General features: G+C 57.5%; 1 protein-coding gene across 1 annotated transcript in view; it reads left to right on the top strand.

Moving 5' to 3' along the window:
- The window catches only part of CRTAC1 (cartilage acidic protein 1), a 144,704-nt gene that overhangs the window by 78,283 nt on the left and 50,253 nt on the right, over positions 1-16,168 (top strand). Inside the window, exon 2 of the mRNA XM_008065633.2 lies at positions 2,824-3,020. Coding sequence (XP_008063824.1) covers positions 2,824-3,020 — 197 coding nt within the window. The remainder of the gene's footprint in view (positions 1-2,823; positions 3,021-16,168) is intronic.

Raw genomic sequence — 16,168 nt, 5'->3', positions numbered from 1 at the left:
GCTGGGATTACAGGCTGAGCCACCGAGCCCGGCCTAGATGGCACCTTTTTTAAAAATAGATACGTGGGGTACAAGTCAAGATTAGCTACCCAAGCAGGCTGCGTGCAGGTGATGTTTGAGCCTCCAAATGGCCCTCACTTCCCCTGGTTTAGGACCAGGCAGCTTTTGTGAGGCTGTGTGCTCCCCTCCCCTCCCCTGGCAGTGCCCAGCGACTGCTGTTCCCTTCCTCGTGCCAATGTGATTCATGCCCAGGTCCCACTTGTGAGTGAGAACCCATGGTCTTCAGTTCTTTGTTTCTGGAGTTGGTGATCTCCGACTCCATCCAGTTTGCTACAAAGTCCATGATTTTGTTCTTCTTTATGGCTGCGGAATTCTCCACCACGTAGAGATGGGACTTTTAGGACACAGATGGGCACGTGCTTTGTAAACTGTGAAGTGCAGTGGAATGGGTGCCAGAAGGCAACTGACTGGCTGCTGGGCGTCCCCCAAGCCTGCCCAGCCTCTGCATCGCGGGATCAAGGAGATGCCGGCCCAGATCTGTCTCAGGAAAGAAAGAAGAGGTTTCTCTCCAAGGCCCTGGGGAGTTCGTTCCACCCACCCCACCTCCCCTCGGGTGTGCTCAGCTGGGGGCCCTCGGGGCAGCACCTGAGGCGTGATCTCTGCCATCTAGCTCTATGTGAAGTTTCTGGGTTTTCTCAGGGTAGCAGCTCGGGGGGAGTCTACCCAGGGAACAAACGCACAGGGCTGGAGGTGTTGGCGTCGCAGGCAACGTGGCGACATAGAGGCCCGGCGCTGACACTGACTCGTGGACCTCATTTTGTAGAAAACTGCCCTGCCTGCCTACCTTCTGGGCTGCTGTGGGCTCCGGGGCAACTGTGCATGTGAACACGCTGTTAGCACAACCAAACCTGCCATGAGCGCGGTCACCTTACGAGAGGCAGTGGTGACAGCAGGAGACCCCGAGGCCTCCAGGACGGAGCTGTGCCCTCACAAGGCACCTTCTGTCCCCAGGGGCTGGGGCCAATGACTGATGGAGCCGGAACCCGCACATCTGCCTCCACTGCCCGGACAGGTCCCCGTGGGTCACACCGCGTCCTTGACGTGTAGCCCTCAGACACTCTGCGTCAAGGTACCTGGGTCGTGACCTTCCGTCACCGGGAGCTGGCTCCATCTCCCGCAAGCGCCATCTCCCCTTTCACACCCCATGGGTGCCAGAAGGCGACGGACTGGCTGCTGGGCATCCCCCAAGCCTCCCCAGCTTCTGCGTCCCGGGACCAAGGAGCGGGCCGGGCCAGATCTGTTTCAGGAAAGAAAGAAGAGATTTCTCTCCAAGGCCCCAGGAGAGAAACCTCCCACTCCATCTCCCCTCGGGTATTCTCAGCTGGGGGCCCTTAGGGCAGCACCTGCAGGTCACTCAAAAGGGACACTCAAGCTGAAGCCTCAGCAAGAGGCCTGGGACCCCCGATGGGTTTAGCGACGTTCCTTGGGAGAGACCGGCAGGCCGGTGCTCCCAGGAGGCAGGAGGAGGCCGCAGAAGGTCCCAGCTGTGTTGCCGGGCATCATCAAGGGTCCTCGTCTCCCCCAGATGGATGGACGCTAGGACAAAGTTGACCAAGGGATGCCTGAGCTTGTGTGACTCAGACGTGTGCGCTGAGGTTTCATTCATTGTCAGTCCACAGATGCTCACTGAGCGCCTACTGTGTGCCTGGCACTCTTCCAGGCACCGAGGGACAAAACAGCCAAGAAGCTCAGCCCTGGTGGAGCTGGCATTCCAGGGGGACCAGACAGAGAAGGAGGAGATGAACCAGGAGACGAGAAACGTCCGCGGGTGGTCAAAGCTGGGGGGAAGAGGGCGGTGGGCCACAGGGTGGTGGCTGCACATGCTGGATGGAGGTGGCGAGGCCTCCCTGAGAACGGTTGAGCCAGGGCCTGATGGACGTGGAGGAGGGAAGCGGCTGCATGGATATCTGGAGGAACAGTGTCCTGGACCCAGGGAACAGCAAGTACGAGGTCCCTGAGGCAGATCATGCCTGGGGCTTCTGTGGGTGCAGGAGGGCGAGGGGCAGGAGAGACCAGGAGCGACGGGCCCTTTGATGTCTTGTCTTGAGTTCCTTAGAGAAAGGTCTGGCGGGTTCGTCTGATAACTTCACATGGGCTCCGAATCTCCCTTCGAAATGCAAATATCATCCTGCTGCTGAAATGCTGGGGCTTTCTGGCAGGAGACGGTTGTTTCAGACCTCAACTACAAAGCCTTCTGCTTCTCCAGGGCTCCTTCACACAGGACTCTTGGCATAGGAGAAAGGGCCTGGGTTCGAGCCCTGGTGCCTGGCTCTAGCTGTGTGACCTTGGGAAAGGCACTCAAACTCTTGGAGCTTCCGTTTCCCTGGTGAACCTCACTCATGGGTAGCCTCGTCTGTGAAATGGGTGAATGACACAGGCGTGCATGCTTACCTCCCTGGATCGCTGTTAGACTTAAATCAACGAGGTCACACCTGTGCACAGACACCGGCAAGACCAAGGTCAGGCAGGTTTTGGTTTTCTTCGGCCAAGTCTGTGATAAGGGGGCTGTCACCGGCTGCCCATTCCCCTCCACCGCTCTGCTCCGCAGGGCGTGTCCCACACAGCCCCGCTGCCTCTCGCATTGCCCGGGCCCATGTCAGATTCTGAGACCTGCATCGAACACTCGGGGACCGGGGAGGCTAGGCTGGCTGGGGCGCCCTGACCCACGGCCTCATCCTGGAGGACTCCCAGCCCGCTGCTCCCGCCGGGGGGGCCTGGCTGGGTCCTGCCGGCCTCCCAACGCTCTCCCCATTCCTCTGCCAGGTATAACGGCCCCAACCTGGTTCTGAAGTACGACCGGGCCCAGAAGCGGCTGGTGAACATCGCGGTGGACGAGCGCAGCTCCCCCTACTACGCGCTGAGGGACCGGCAGGGCAACGCCATTGGGGTCACGGCCTGCGACATCGACGGCGACGGCCGCGAGGAGATCTACTTTCTCAACACCAACAACGCCTTCTCGGGTAAGGGCTGCCCCCTGCCCCGTCTTGCTCCCAGCAGCGATCACGGCGGGGGGGGCTTGGGCGCCCCCGCCCCGCCCTTCCTCAGGCTCCCGCAGGCACGGTGACCTGCCGCCTCGGGGACCTCTCTGGGTCCAGAATGGCCCTTCCCCTCCTGTGCCTGAGCTGGTGGCTCTCGGCCCCAGACCTGGGCCCGGAGGGGGACGCGGTGTGTAGAGGCCAGCGCCCGCCCCCACAATGTCCTCCGCCTCCCGGCCCTCACCCCCTCCACCCCCTCAGCTTCCTCCCTGGTGTGGACACTCGTCACTGTCACCTGGGTCACGCCCATGGAATCCCCATGCTGGCCCTTAGGGGCTTTCTAAGCTGCTCAGAGATCTTCCAGGGGCCCCCACCACTTTCAGTTGAACTCATTCATTCATTCCACAAATTCTGCTGCGTGCCTGTGCTATGCCACATAAAGTTTTTGTTGTTGTTGCTGTTGGTGTTAGAGTCGGAGTCTCACTCTGTTGCCCAGGCTGGAGTACAGTGGCATGATCACAGCTCACCGCAGCCTCGACCTCCTGGGCTCAGGCGATCCTCCCGCCTGGGCCTCCTGGGTAGCTGGGACTACAGGTGCATGCCACCACACCTGGCTAATTTTTTCCTTATAGAGATAAGGCCTCGCTAGGTTGCCCAGGCTGATCTTGAACTCCCAGACTCAAGCCATCCTCCCGCCTTGGCCTCCCAAAGTGCTGGGATTACAGGCATGACGGCATGCCTGGCTAATCTTTTTATTTTTGTAGAGACGAGGTCTTGCTGTGTTGCCCAGGTTGGTCTCGAACTCCTGGGCTCAAGCAACCGTCCTGTCTCAGCTTCCCAAAGTGCTAGGATTTCAGGTGTGAGCCACCACACCTGGCCCAGGTACAGTTTTAAAGAAGGAAGACTAGGAGCTCATGGAGCCTATTCCAGCCAGAGCTCAGACTGAAGTGTGCATCCAGGTGCCCTGGGAGTCTTGCATCAAACAGACTGACTCGGCAGGCCTGGGTGGGGCCTGAGACCCTGCAGTGCTGACCCCGCCCACACTCGAGTAGCAGCATCTTCACACTGGAGAGGGTGGAGGGAAATTGATGCCCAGAGGTTAAACGATAGTAACAATAGTGGTAACAGCAATACTTAAGTGGCGCCTACTGTGTCCCCGGCCCTGATCTACCCATGTATGATCATTATCTCATTTAGGCCTCACGGCAGCTCAGTTAGATACTGGTGAACCCAAGGAAACTGAGGCACAGAGAGGTTGCCTGACTTACCACAAGGCCACACAGCCTGCAAGTCCCAGGGTTCAAACCCAGATCCATCCTTTTAATCAAGCCGCTCTGTGTAGTTCCTCAGTCCTGTGTCCCTGGGGCCTCATGGAAAACCTGGTTAGTGGGGCCCGCCCAGCGTCCCCTTAGCTGGAGCCCTGGCTGGTGGGGTCACCCACTGTTCTCTAAGCTGATGACCTGGCTGGTGGGGTCACTCAGTGTCCCCCGAGCTGGGACCTGGCTGGTAGGGGCCGCCTAGTGTCCCCTGAGCTGGGACCTGGCTTGGGGGGAATACCCAGTGTGCCGTGAACTGGGTGCCCAATTGGTGGGGACCACCCAGTGTCCCGTGACCTGGGGACCTGGCTGGTGGGGACTGCCCAGTGTTCCCTAAGCTGGGGCCCTGGCTGGTAGGGTCACCCAGTGTACCATTAGCTGATGCCTGGCTGGTGGGGACCACCCAGTGTCTTGTGAGCTAGGGCTTGTGTCCCGTGAGCTGCAGACCAAGGTGATGTCCACCCCCAACTCTCATGTTTCTCCGGGCTCAGATCTCAGCCCACTACAGTGAAGTCCACCCCTATGGAACTTTAATGTCTGTGGGAAGCCTCAGGCCATGGCATCCACCTGGGGGGCCAGGTTGGGCGTGCCCTGAGTTCCTTGAGGTGACAGCAGCCTCTAGGGTCGGCCCTAGATGAGACGCTGCAGTTCAGACCCGTATGGGCACCACGCTGGGCCTCCCAGCCTCCTGGAAGCCGGTGATTGCCTGGCTATGGTGACCCTGGCTATGGAGGCCATCTTCCTTGCCCCCACGGTGGTCAAGCCCAAGCCAGGACCCACCCCCTCACTGACCCCCAGTGTTGAGCCCGGGTCCAGGCCCATGAATGGAAGGGGACGAGGTTGGGTCCTGGGCTGGGCAGGACAGACAGTGCTGCCTGGCTGGCGGCCACCTCTGTGCAGCCAGGAGGCGACGAGCCCGGCCCGGGGCAGTGCTTTATGGGTTCTCATCTCATCTGGCCACCGAGTGAGGCCGGAGAGATGGTAATTATCCTCACACAAATATCAGGGCCTGATCACGCAGCTGGATTTACTGCCCTGTCCCCAGCCGAGCCGAGATGGGATTAAGATGCAATTAACGGATGGGCCCATCAACCAGAATGTGGGACAAGGTCGCCAGGGAGCCGTGTCCGTATCGAGGGACACCTGTCGGGGGTGAGTCCCAGGGATGTCTCTGGAGGCCTAGAGGCAGGAACGGGGAGGACAGCGGAGGGACAGGTGCCCGTGGCAGGGGACAGAGGGTCCTCGCTCACCAAGCACAGAGCACCTGCCGTGGCACCGCCAGGTGTCCCCGAAGCAGCAGCCTCTCCCACACTCTTAGGGTGTCCGCTTGTGAGCCCTGGAGCGGGTTTCCAGCCCAGGCCGTGCATTCTTCTCCCTGGGGAACTTCCAGCATTCCCAGCTAAGCTGTGACGCAGGCAGCCCAGCAGAACCTCTGGGGCAGGGCCCAGTCACCAGGCGGGAAGTTTTCCAGGGCATTCCCATGTACCCTGAGGTCGAGGGCCACTCCCTAGCTCCAAGCTCACCCCACTCTTTCGAAAAGGAATTTGTCCACCGGGCAAATGTTTATTGAGCACCTCCTATATGCTGGGCACTATCCCAGGCACAGAGGCTGCCTCAGTGGGTGAGACACAAAAACCCTGCCCTTGCGGGTTTCCCGCTCTGACCTCAGCATGGTCTTGGATTTCTGTAGGGGTCTGACTCCTCTCCCAGCCCCCTGTACTCTAAGCTCCTGGGGCCAAATTTCCTTAGGGTTCATTCTGTGGCCCCTGCTGGCCCCAATCAGACATTGCTCAGCCAAAAAGCTGGATTAAAATTTGGACAATGAGAAAATCCCAGGAAGAGCCCTAGGCAGCGCCCCTTAGGCCTGAGGGGAACTCACGGATACAGGAGAAGCAGGGAGACAGGCAACGTGGAGGCCCCAGGAAGGTCCGGGATCCCACAAGTGCACCTGGACAGGCTGGAGCCGGCCCCAGAGCTAGGTGAGGACGACGGTGCCCAGTGGCCTCTCGCCAGGCGTGCCGGTGACCTCCTTGAGTCTGAGGGATGCCTGTGGTTGGAGTTAATTTTTCAGTCGAGTGAGTCCATTGATTCCTGGGCAGCGGGTGGGGTGTGGAGCCGGGACTTGGTGTCGTGTCAGCACTTTCCGGGTCCAGCTGGCACGGTGCTCAGCCATGCTGTCCTGCCCATGCTCCAGGGCCCTGCCGGCCCAGGCACGCCCATGGCATTGGTCTGTGGCTTCCTCAGCCCGTGCCAGGGTGCCGGGGGCGGTTGTGGGAGGACCGCCTCCTCCAGCCAGGCTTGAGAGGTCAGCCTCGAGCCCCTGCATCCCAGTGCCCTGTGGGAGCCGGTTCGTAGAAACCTGGGATCTGCCCCTTCCTTGCTGGGTGACCTTGGGCAAGCACTTGACCTCTGTCTGTTTCAACTCCCTTGTCTGTAGGACAGGAAAAGTCACATCGGCTTCATAAGCTCAACTCCCGCCAGTGGCTGTGATAGCTATATCAAAAGCCTCTTCCCTTGCCCGTGACACCCTCCTGAGGGGGCCTGGCTGCCTCTCTGGCTTTCTTTCCTGCCGTCTTCCTCCACCGCCTTTCCCTCCAACACCTTCATACTTGCTGTTCCCTCTGCCTGAAATGCTTTTCCCAGTGATGCTCTCCAGGCTAACTCCTTCCCTTCATCCAGGCCCCTCCTCAAATGAGTCTTCCCTGAGCACCTTGTCTAAAGGCACCCCCCCATCCCCCGCTTCCTTCTCCTTCCTTGCTGCCTTCTGAAAATACGCCTTACATTTGGGTGGCCCGTCTCTCCCGGGAAGGTCTTACCTCTGGGTTGGACGCTCAGTCTCTTTCGCTGCTGTACTCCACACCCAAAGAAGTGCTCGTCACTTAGTAAACATTTTAATACACATATTTTGGGGGCCAGGCATGGTGGTTCACACTTGTAATCCCAGCACTTTAGGAGGCCAATGCAGGAGGATCACTTGAACCCAGGAGCTCAAGACCAGCCCGGGCAACATAACCAGATCCCGTCACTCCAAAAAATACAAAAATTATCTGAGCCTGGTGGTGGGTGCTTGTAGTCCCAGCTCCTTGGGGTGCTGAAGCGAGAGGATCATCTGAGTCCAAGAGTTCAAGGCTGCGGTGAGCTATGCTTGCACTACTGCACTCCAGCCTGGGTGACAGAGTGAGAACCTGTCTCTAAAAAATAAAAATAAATAAATATATTTGAACAAACACCGAGATAATGAAGGAAAAGCACACATGACTGTGCCTAGGCTTGACAAGCACTCTCTGAACTACAGCTGTTATAATTCTGCAGCTGTGAAGAAAGCCAGAGCCTCTAAAGTGTCCTGGGCAGAGGGTCACAGGCCTTCCCCTGGCTCATGGGAAGGAGAGACCCTGAGAGCAAAACAAGGAAGGACCGTAATGCAGCACCATCCTGACGGGGGCACCCAGTGGGTGTGGGGCTGGGTTAAGAGCTAGCCGGCAGGCAACCGCCAGGAAGAGAGGAAAGGGTGACCCTCGTCACAAGCAGGCCTGGGCCCAGAGCCAGCTGTGGCTGACGCGACCTGGAAAGATTCAGACCAGCGTGTCTCAGGCATTGCCACGGAGTGCCAGCCAGGCAGGGGACGTGCGGGGCACAGGGGGCGAGAGACAGGTGCTGGCTCCTCTTCCCACATCCAGGGGCCTGGGGTCTCCCGGGGCCAGATGCTGGCCCACCCCCACTGCTGTCCTGAGGACCTTGAGCTTTCCTGCCCAGTGGCCTGGCCTGGGTGACAGGGCGTGGGTGGCAGTGGGTCAGTGCCGACTGTGAGCCCCGCTACTGTCTTCGTTCCACCCATTTCATTCACAGCACAGTCACTGAAGACCTGCTGCTTCCTGGGCGGGTCCCCCCCGGGTCCCCCACCAAATACAGCTCCACTTCCTGCCCTTCTCATTCAACAATACGTCTTGGACAATATCTCAGGGCGATACACAGCGAGCCTGCTCATTTGTTATGACTGTATAGTACTCCATCAAGCCATTGCTTTATTTATTTGGGTTTGGGGGGTTTTTTGGTTGTTGGGTTTTTTTGAGTCAGAGTCTTACCTGTCACCTAGGTTAGAGTGCAGTGGCACGATCACGGCTCGCTGCAGCCTGGAACTTCTGGACTCAGGTGAGCCTCTCACCTCACCCTCCCGAGTAGCTGGGACTATAGGTGTGCACCACCGCACCCAGCTAAATTTTTTATTCTTTTGTAGAGACAAGGTCTTGCTATGTTGCTTCTGGGCTCAAGGGATCCTCCTGTCTCAGCCTGCCAACGTGCTGGGATTTACAGAGGTGAACCGCTGCATCTGGCCATCAAATCATGGCTTTCACTGGTCCTCTGTGGGAGAAAGAGGACTTGACGTCTTTGGCCCTTACGAAGTATGCCACCAAATGAATGTGCTTGTCTGGCATGCCACTTTCCACAGCTGCGGTTCTATTTGTAAGGAGTTTGCAGAAACAAAATTACTGCGTACAGGAATGTGCCCGTGTGGCTTTGGTAGTCACCGCCAAATTGCCCTTCCTGGGACAATCGCAGCCCACCAGCCACGGACACAGGCCAGCACTTTCCGACATGCACTGTGTAACATGTCATCTGTGTTTTAGCATTTGCCAATCGGATGGGGAAAAATTGATACCTAAGTAGAGTTTTAATTTTCATTTTTCTTAAATGAGTGAGGCTAAGAATATGTTGATGAATTGGAGTCTGCCGCCGGCTCTCATTCTTTGCCCGTTTTTCCTATTGATTATTGGGCTCTGTCTTATTGATTTGTAACCCCTCTTTATAAATTAGGGAGATGAGCCTTTTGCCTCTGCCGCACGTTGCCAGATAGTTTCCCCTGGTTGCCATTTCTCTCTCGTCTTCGCTCATGGGTGGGTTTTGTAATGTGGGAAACTTTCCTTTTCATGGACTTGAATTTATCACTCCTTTCTTGTATGGCTTCCGGGCCGTATCCTCCGTAGACTGGGCTTCAGAAGGGCCTTGGTGGCCCCCTGGGGAGCAGGGCGGGCGACAGACACCGCACTAGGGAGAAGGCTTCCGAGCGGTGTCAAGAGGGCCTCCGCCTTCCCAGCGACGGACACTCTGCTCTTGAGAGGAGAACCCTGTCTGGAAGCTTCTTTACTGGCCACGTTCTGATAGGACCCAGGTGCCCTCCACCCCGGTATTCCAAGTGCCACGCCTGGGCCAGTGTGCTAGAATCACACTGGCTCACGGGCCCAACCCAGCCCTCTGCACCAGAATCGGTATCTCCATCTCCAGGGCATCCTGTGTCCAGAGAGTCTGCGGTGCGCAGCCTGGGTCTCTTCCTGGGGTTCTCCAGGTGCTGTAGTGGTCTCTAGGGGCTCCCGGTCCCCCAGATTTTACTGGGATGCACAGTCCCGATTGGCTACTCTCCCTGCGTGGCCCCTGGGGCACCTGCTGGGACTCCATCCCTGCCCCTGGACGGGCAGCAGGATGGAGGGGGGCTGACAGCCCAGCATGACAAGGAGTGCGGGACCCAGAGGCCATGTCCATGGTCTCCACAAGGAATAAGGCTCCTTGGGGGCCGAAACTGCCCCCACGAGCCGCCCAGCTCTTTAAGGCTGTGCGAGGGGCTTGGCAGAGGGCAGACACCCTCGCAACAGCTGTGTGACCTCAGACAGATGGTGTGACCCTCTGAGTGTTGCCTTCTCCCTGTACATTGCAAACTCTGCCTTCCTGGCCTGACCAGGAGAAGACCAAAGGAGGTGAGGGCCGAATACCTGGTAGGGGAGGGATCAGTCTTCCTCCTCATCACCAGGGAGGCAGGAAGGAAGGCTGGGGGCTGGGGTCTTCGGTTATATCAGGGGCCCAGGGGAGCCCGGAACTCTCTCTCTCTCTTTCTCTTTTTTTACTTTTTTTTTTTTTTTTTTTGAGTCGGAGTCTCACTCTGTCGCCCAGATGGGAGTTCAGTGGCCGCTTCCGGCCACCGCAGCCTCACCTGCTGGGCTCCGGCGATCCTTCCGCCTCAGCCTTCCGAGTAGCCGGAATTACAGGCATGCGCTACCACGCCCGGCTGATTTTTTTATTTTAATGTAGAGATGAGGTCTCGCCTGCCCAGGCGGGTCTCGAACCCATGGGCTCAGGCCATCCACTCACCTCAGTCTCCCAAAGGCGCGGGATGACAGGCTGAGCCACCGAGCGCGGTTCTTTTTTTACTTTTTGAGACAGGGTCTCACTCTGTTGCCCAGGCTGGAGTGCCGTGGTGTAAACACAGCTCACCATAGCCTCAAACTCCTGGGCTTGTGCGGTCCTCCCGCCTCAGCCTCTTGAATAACAAGAACTCCAGGCACATGCCACCATGCCCAGCTAATTCTTTATTTTTTGTAGAGATGAGGGTCTCGCTGTGTTGCCCAGGCTGGTCTCGAACTCCTGGCCTCAAGCAAGCCTCCCGCCTCAGCTCCCCAAAGCACTGGGATTACAGGCCTGAGCCACCGTGCCCGGCCCTAGCTCCCTTTTTTCCATCCATCTGAAGACTCCCCCTCTGCCCTTTCTTCCTGCACCTGGGACTGAGTCTAAGGCCTGGTCTTTCCCCTCTGCCTGGCTTCCTCCCCGTGGCAGGTGACCTCTTGGCCACCTTGCGACCACCTCGCCTGCACACCGTTTGAAGCCAAGCTCCTGCTCACTGCCGGCCCACCCGGTGTCCCTGCCCGGGCCACTGTCCCACTTGCAGACGGCCCCCTGGCTCTGCCCGCCACACCCCGCCCTTCTCCCCACGCCCCCCGTGGCCACCCTGATGAAGACTGAGTTCCTCGAAGGAAGCACTCAGGGCGTTTTCTCCCACGCCAGTGGCCAGCTCCACGCCGCTGCCAACTTAATCTTCTAGAAGCACCGTCTTCCTCTGACTCTCCCCAGATCAGAAGCCACGAGTGGCCCCTTCGCCCTCCGTCCTGGAATTACTGGGCGTCCCCCGTCCTGCCCTGTTCCTCTCCTTCCACCGGCACAGACCCTCCTCCCTAGGCAGGCTCGGGGGTCCCCTCATGCCTTTTTTTGCTGTCCCTCCCACCTAGCACACCACCCCCTCTTTCGGCCTGAGCTGTAGCATGCCATGCTGACAGTCCCCGGAGTCAGAAAGACCCGGGTCTGAATCTCTACCGACCGCTTGCCAGCTCTGTGACTTGGGCAGTTGACTTCACCTCTCTACCCCTCCATTTTTCCATCTGCAAAACGGGGCCACACCGCCTCTCGGGGTGGCTGCAGGATTTAGAGCCACTGACGATTGTAAAAACAAGAGCCTGCCATGCTCTGTGCTTCAGATGGTGCCGTCGTTACTCTGACCCTTCAAGCCCCGTTCAGGAGCCTCCTCTGTCAGGATGCCCTCCCTGATTGCAGCGACCTCTTCCATCCTGATTTCATGCCATCTCCCAGATGTACCAACCGGTCCTACCCTGCTGGACTCTGTCAGCTGGGGAGTCTTGGCAAGTCCCTTCACCTCTCATGTCTCAGACACTCCAAGTACAGAGAGGGTGTGAGAACAGTACCCGCCTTGTGGGGTTGCAGTGAGGGTTGATGAGTGAATATGCGTGAAGTGCCCGGCACATGGAAAGCACCGTAGAAGTGGGAAGTGTCATTTGTGTCACTGCTGTCTTATGGTGTCTCCTGTGCCCATTCCTTGTGCTGTGAATGGACTCTAAGTGCCAGGGACCACAACTCACCCTCCCTGTAGCCTCCCATGACTCCTGGCAGAGTGCCTGGCCCCCAGGAGGGCCTGGTGGGCCCCTCGGCCTCACCCGCAGACCATCCCGCAGGCCGCCGGGTGGTCCACTGGGCTCCGAGGCCTTCAAGGCCCCTTTAATGCCAAGATGCCGGAATCGGGGTGTGCATAGGAATGCCCAGACTTGGCTCTCGGGGCGGGGGGGGGCTGGACCTCCAGAGCCCCCTAATGCCCTCCACTTCTCTCAGGCCTCCGCTCTCTCGGGGTCCCTCCCCGGTGAAGGCCCCCAGGCCAGAGCGCAGCTACAAGCAGGATTGCGCGCGGACATAGCCAGGCCGCGCCGGGTGTTTATTGCCTGTGCCATCGACCGCCCAGCTCGCTATTTATCTGTCTTCCTGACACACCTAATTACCCAGGTTGCAGCTGCCAGAGCGTTTGCTCTTCCTAAATCACAGGCTCCCATCTCGCCCACCGCCGGGCCTCCAGGCCTCCGCGCCTCCGCCCACAGGAGGGCTGCATTGATTTTGCCGTTCCCGTTTATGATCTACAAGGCTCTGCATGGCCGCTGCACATTTTGCCTTAATTAGTTGATTCTTCTGGGCGTCCCTGGTGAGCTTGGGGGCCGGAGGCTGGAGAGGGGATAGGCCAGCAACACATGGCGCCCTCTCAACGAACGCCCAGAGCCTGATCCGCATCGACCCCCTAGCACACCAGTTTGCTGAGGGCAGGGCTGGTTCTGTGGGGAGCGGAGAGGGGGTTCTGCCAGAGGGGTCCCATGGCTGAGGTTTGAGAAAGGCTGGGTTAATTACAATTAAGCTGGCCACTTATTGCAGGACTTTTCAAAGTTTCGTGGGTTTTTGTTTTGTCTTGTTTTGTCTTGAGAGACAGGTCTCTCTCTTGAACTCCTGGGCTCAGGTGATCCTCTCACCTCAGCCTCCTGGGTAGCTGGGGCTACAGGCGTGCGCCACCACACTTGGCTCGTTTTTGTAGTTTTTGTAGAGACAAGGTCTTGCTATGTTACCCAGGCTGGTCTCCAACTCCTGGGCTTAAGCAATCCTCTTGCTTTAGCCTCCCAAAGTCCTGGGATGACCTATGTGAGCCACCACACTGGCCTTGGTGGCTACTTGAAAATTAAGTTTAAAAATATACTGAAAAATTTAAAGACTCACTTTTCAAAAGCTCAGTTTATTATTATTATTACTTGTAATGCTCTTTAAATTTTCATTCGTGGTTGTGTTTTATGATATTTTCTCCTTGGGAGAAATTTTAAATTAAGTTGGATGCCATTTTAAAATTTTTATTTTTTGATATTTTTGCTAGCCGACATTAAAAGCCAAGGCAATCCTCCCACCTGGACCTCCCAAAGCACCAGGCTTACAGGCATGAACCATCGTGCTCAGCCACCTTACTTTTTTTTTTTTTGAGTCTTACAACCGGTTGCCCAGGCTGCAGTGCAGTGGCATGCTCCCGGCCACTGCAGCCTTGACCTGCTGGGCTCAGGTGATGCTTCTGCCTCAGATTTCCAAGTAACCAGAACTACAGGCGTGCACTACCACACCCAGCTAATTTTTTGATTTATTATAGAGACGAGGTCTCGCCATGTTGCCCAGGCTGGTCTCGAACCCGTGGGCTCAGGCAGTCCTCTCAGCTCGGCCTCCCAAAGTGCTGGGATTATAAGGCTTGAGCCACCGCACCCGGCCTCAGCCACTTTTCAAGGTATTCATAGACCCGTGTCCATTGAGAATCTCCAAGAGGTTGGAGCATGCAGTCTTTCTCAGACTCAGATGATCACAGAACCCTTTCTCCAGGCAGCTCTCAGGGACCAGCGTCCCGCCAAGCACACTTTGGGAAAGGTTACCCAGGGCGAACAGGAGGAATTGGAAGTTAAGAGGCAACACAGGACCCGTTTTCTCCTCTTGCCTGGCTGAGGCAGGAGCTCTGGGCTCGAGAGGCTTCCCCCACACATCCAGAGATGCCCGGCAGAACCCCAGCGGCCACTTTCACCTTCTCCCCCCAACCAGGCTTTGGCAGAGTGACCCAGGCATTCCAGAAGGGAGCAGCCTGGCTGAAAGTGGAGTCCACAGGACCCCGGCTGGACAGAGACGGGTGAGGACTGCTTGCTGCTGCCAGCTGCAGCCCAGGACCTGCCAACCTCGGAGGCCCCCCTGGGCATCCAGAAGCAGCAACCAGCCTGCCACTGCCCCCGGGACAGCATGCTGATGGCAGCCTGTATCCAAGTCCCTTCTCCATAGCCTGAAATTCAGAACATTCTGAAAGCCTCAAGTCCTTTTTATTTTTTAAGTTTGTGGGAAATCTCACAGATAGCAGAACCTGTCCCAAGCCGATAGGAGCTATTTATAGGCTTGATGTATCCCACTTGGTGCAAATATTCATCTGTTTCACTTCAGAAATATTAATGTGTTTAATTACAGGGTGCCGCCCCGGTCCCTGCTGGGGGTGTTGTGTAACTGTCGGGGTATGTGCCACGCTACCTTTTGAAATATGAAGGGGAGAAAATCGAAATGTATGGACACGGGGCCCCAGGGGTTTTGATGGGGGCTGTGGGCCTGGGTGTCTCAGGGCTGTCACCGAGCTCTCTTGGTGTGTTTCTTGTGTGCTTCCCATGGTGACATGGTGGGGGATCACAGCTGCTATCCACGACTTTCTAAGGAAGAAACTAAGACCACAGAGGATAAGGAACTCACCTTGGGCCTCATGGCTGACAAGAGCCCAGTGTGAGACGGGCCGGGCCGACGGGATCGGCACCTGTGCTTTTGTCTAGGGAAACTGTGCCTCAGTTTCCCCCGTGGGCATCCCCCAAAGCCACAGCAGCTCTGTGCAGCCCCCACCTGGAGCTCCTCAGAAACGGGCCTGAGCCCAAGCTCCTGCCTCCCTGGGCCGCACAAAAGTGTTTCCTCTCCTCTGTGGGCCAGGGCTGCGGCTCCCCAGAGTATCAGGTGGGGACAGAGTGGTTCCCTGAGGCCTCCAGGCACCACAGGGGATGCTTCCCCCCGTGGGTGCTCTGATGTCCGGGGTTCCCAGCCTGAGGCCCCCTCAGGACCCCGTCCTTTGAGCCCCTTCTGGGCTGAGCCACCCAAGGGGTCGTTTGGTCCCATCTACACACGTTCGCAAGTATTCACACTTGTTCACCCACCCGCTCACACTCGTTCTCACACACTTGTTCTCATCTTCACTTTCACATGTTCACTCCCTCCCACTCCCACACTCGTCCTTCCACTCCTCCCAGTCAACTTGAACGTGGTTATCATGGTCCCACCCATTCACAAAGAAGAAACCGAGGCTCGGAGACGCCAAGCCACTGGCCTCAAGGCTAGAGTCCAGGCGCAGAATCCAGCGGAACCGAGTTGGGACTCCAGCTGGTTTACTGGGAACCCCAAGTTCTGGGCCTCTAGGCCATACCATCTCCCTTCCATCTGGTCCTGCAGTCTCTTCTCTGAGCCAGACGGTGACGTGCAACGTTTCGTCCCCAGGTCCCCCTTTCCCCAAGCTCCCCTCCCCTGATTTCTCCAGCTGCACCTCTCCCTGTTTGCTGCACTGCCCAGAGGGTAGGACATGGCCCCTCCTGCACTAGGAATGTTCGGGGTCTTGCTTTAACAAGACATAGGGACACGCTTCATCAATAAGGGTACCTGATCTTAAACCAGGTGACAGGGGGACCAAAGTGAGGCCCAGACTTCACCTGTACAATGGCATTTGTACACCTAACCCTGAATTGTATCCCACATCTTTAAAATAAAAATTAGGCCGGGCTCGGCGACTCAGCCTGTCATCCCAGCACTTTGGGAGGCCGAGGCGAGTAGATTGCCTGAGCCTGTGAGTTCGAGACCAGCCCGGGCAACTTGGCGAGACCTCATCTCTACAATAAAATAAAAAGTAGCTGGGTGTGGTAGCGTGCGTCCGTAGTTCCGGCTGCTCAGAAGGCTGAGGCGAAAGGATCGCCAGAGCCCAGTAGATCAACTCTGGGGTAGCCACCAGCGTGTGTGCCACTGCACTCCAGCCTGGGTGAAGGAGTGAGACTCCAACTCAAAAAAAAATTAAAATAAGCCGGGCTCGGTGGTTCAGCCTGTAATCCCACGCCTTTGGGAGGCTGAGGTGAGTGGATG

This window comes from Carlito syrichta, unplaced genomic scaffold, assembly GCF_000164805.1.
Source record: "Carlito syrichta isolate Samal-C Ts95f unplaced genomic scaffold, Tarsius_syrichta-2.0.1 Scaffold308692, whole genome shotgun sequence".
NCBI classification, from domain to species: Eukaryota; Metazoa; Chordata; class Mammalia; order Primates; family Tarsiidae; genus Carlito; species Carlito syrichta.
Note: the sequence above shows the minus strand (reverse complement) of the source record. Positions and strands in the feature narration are given on the sequence as shown.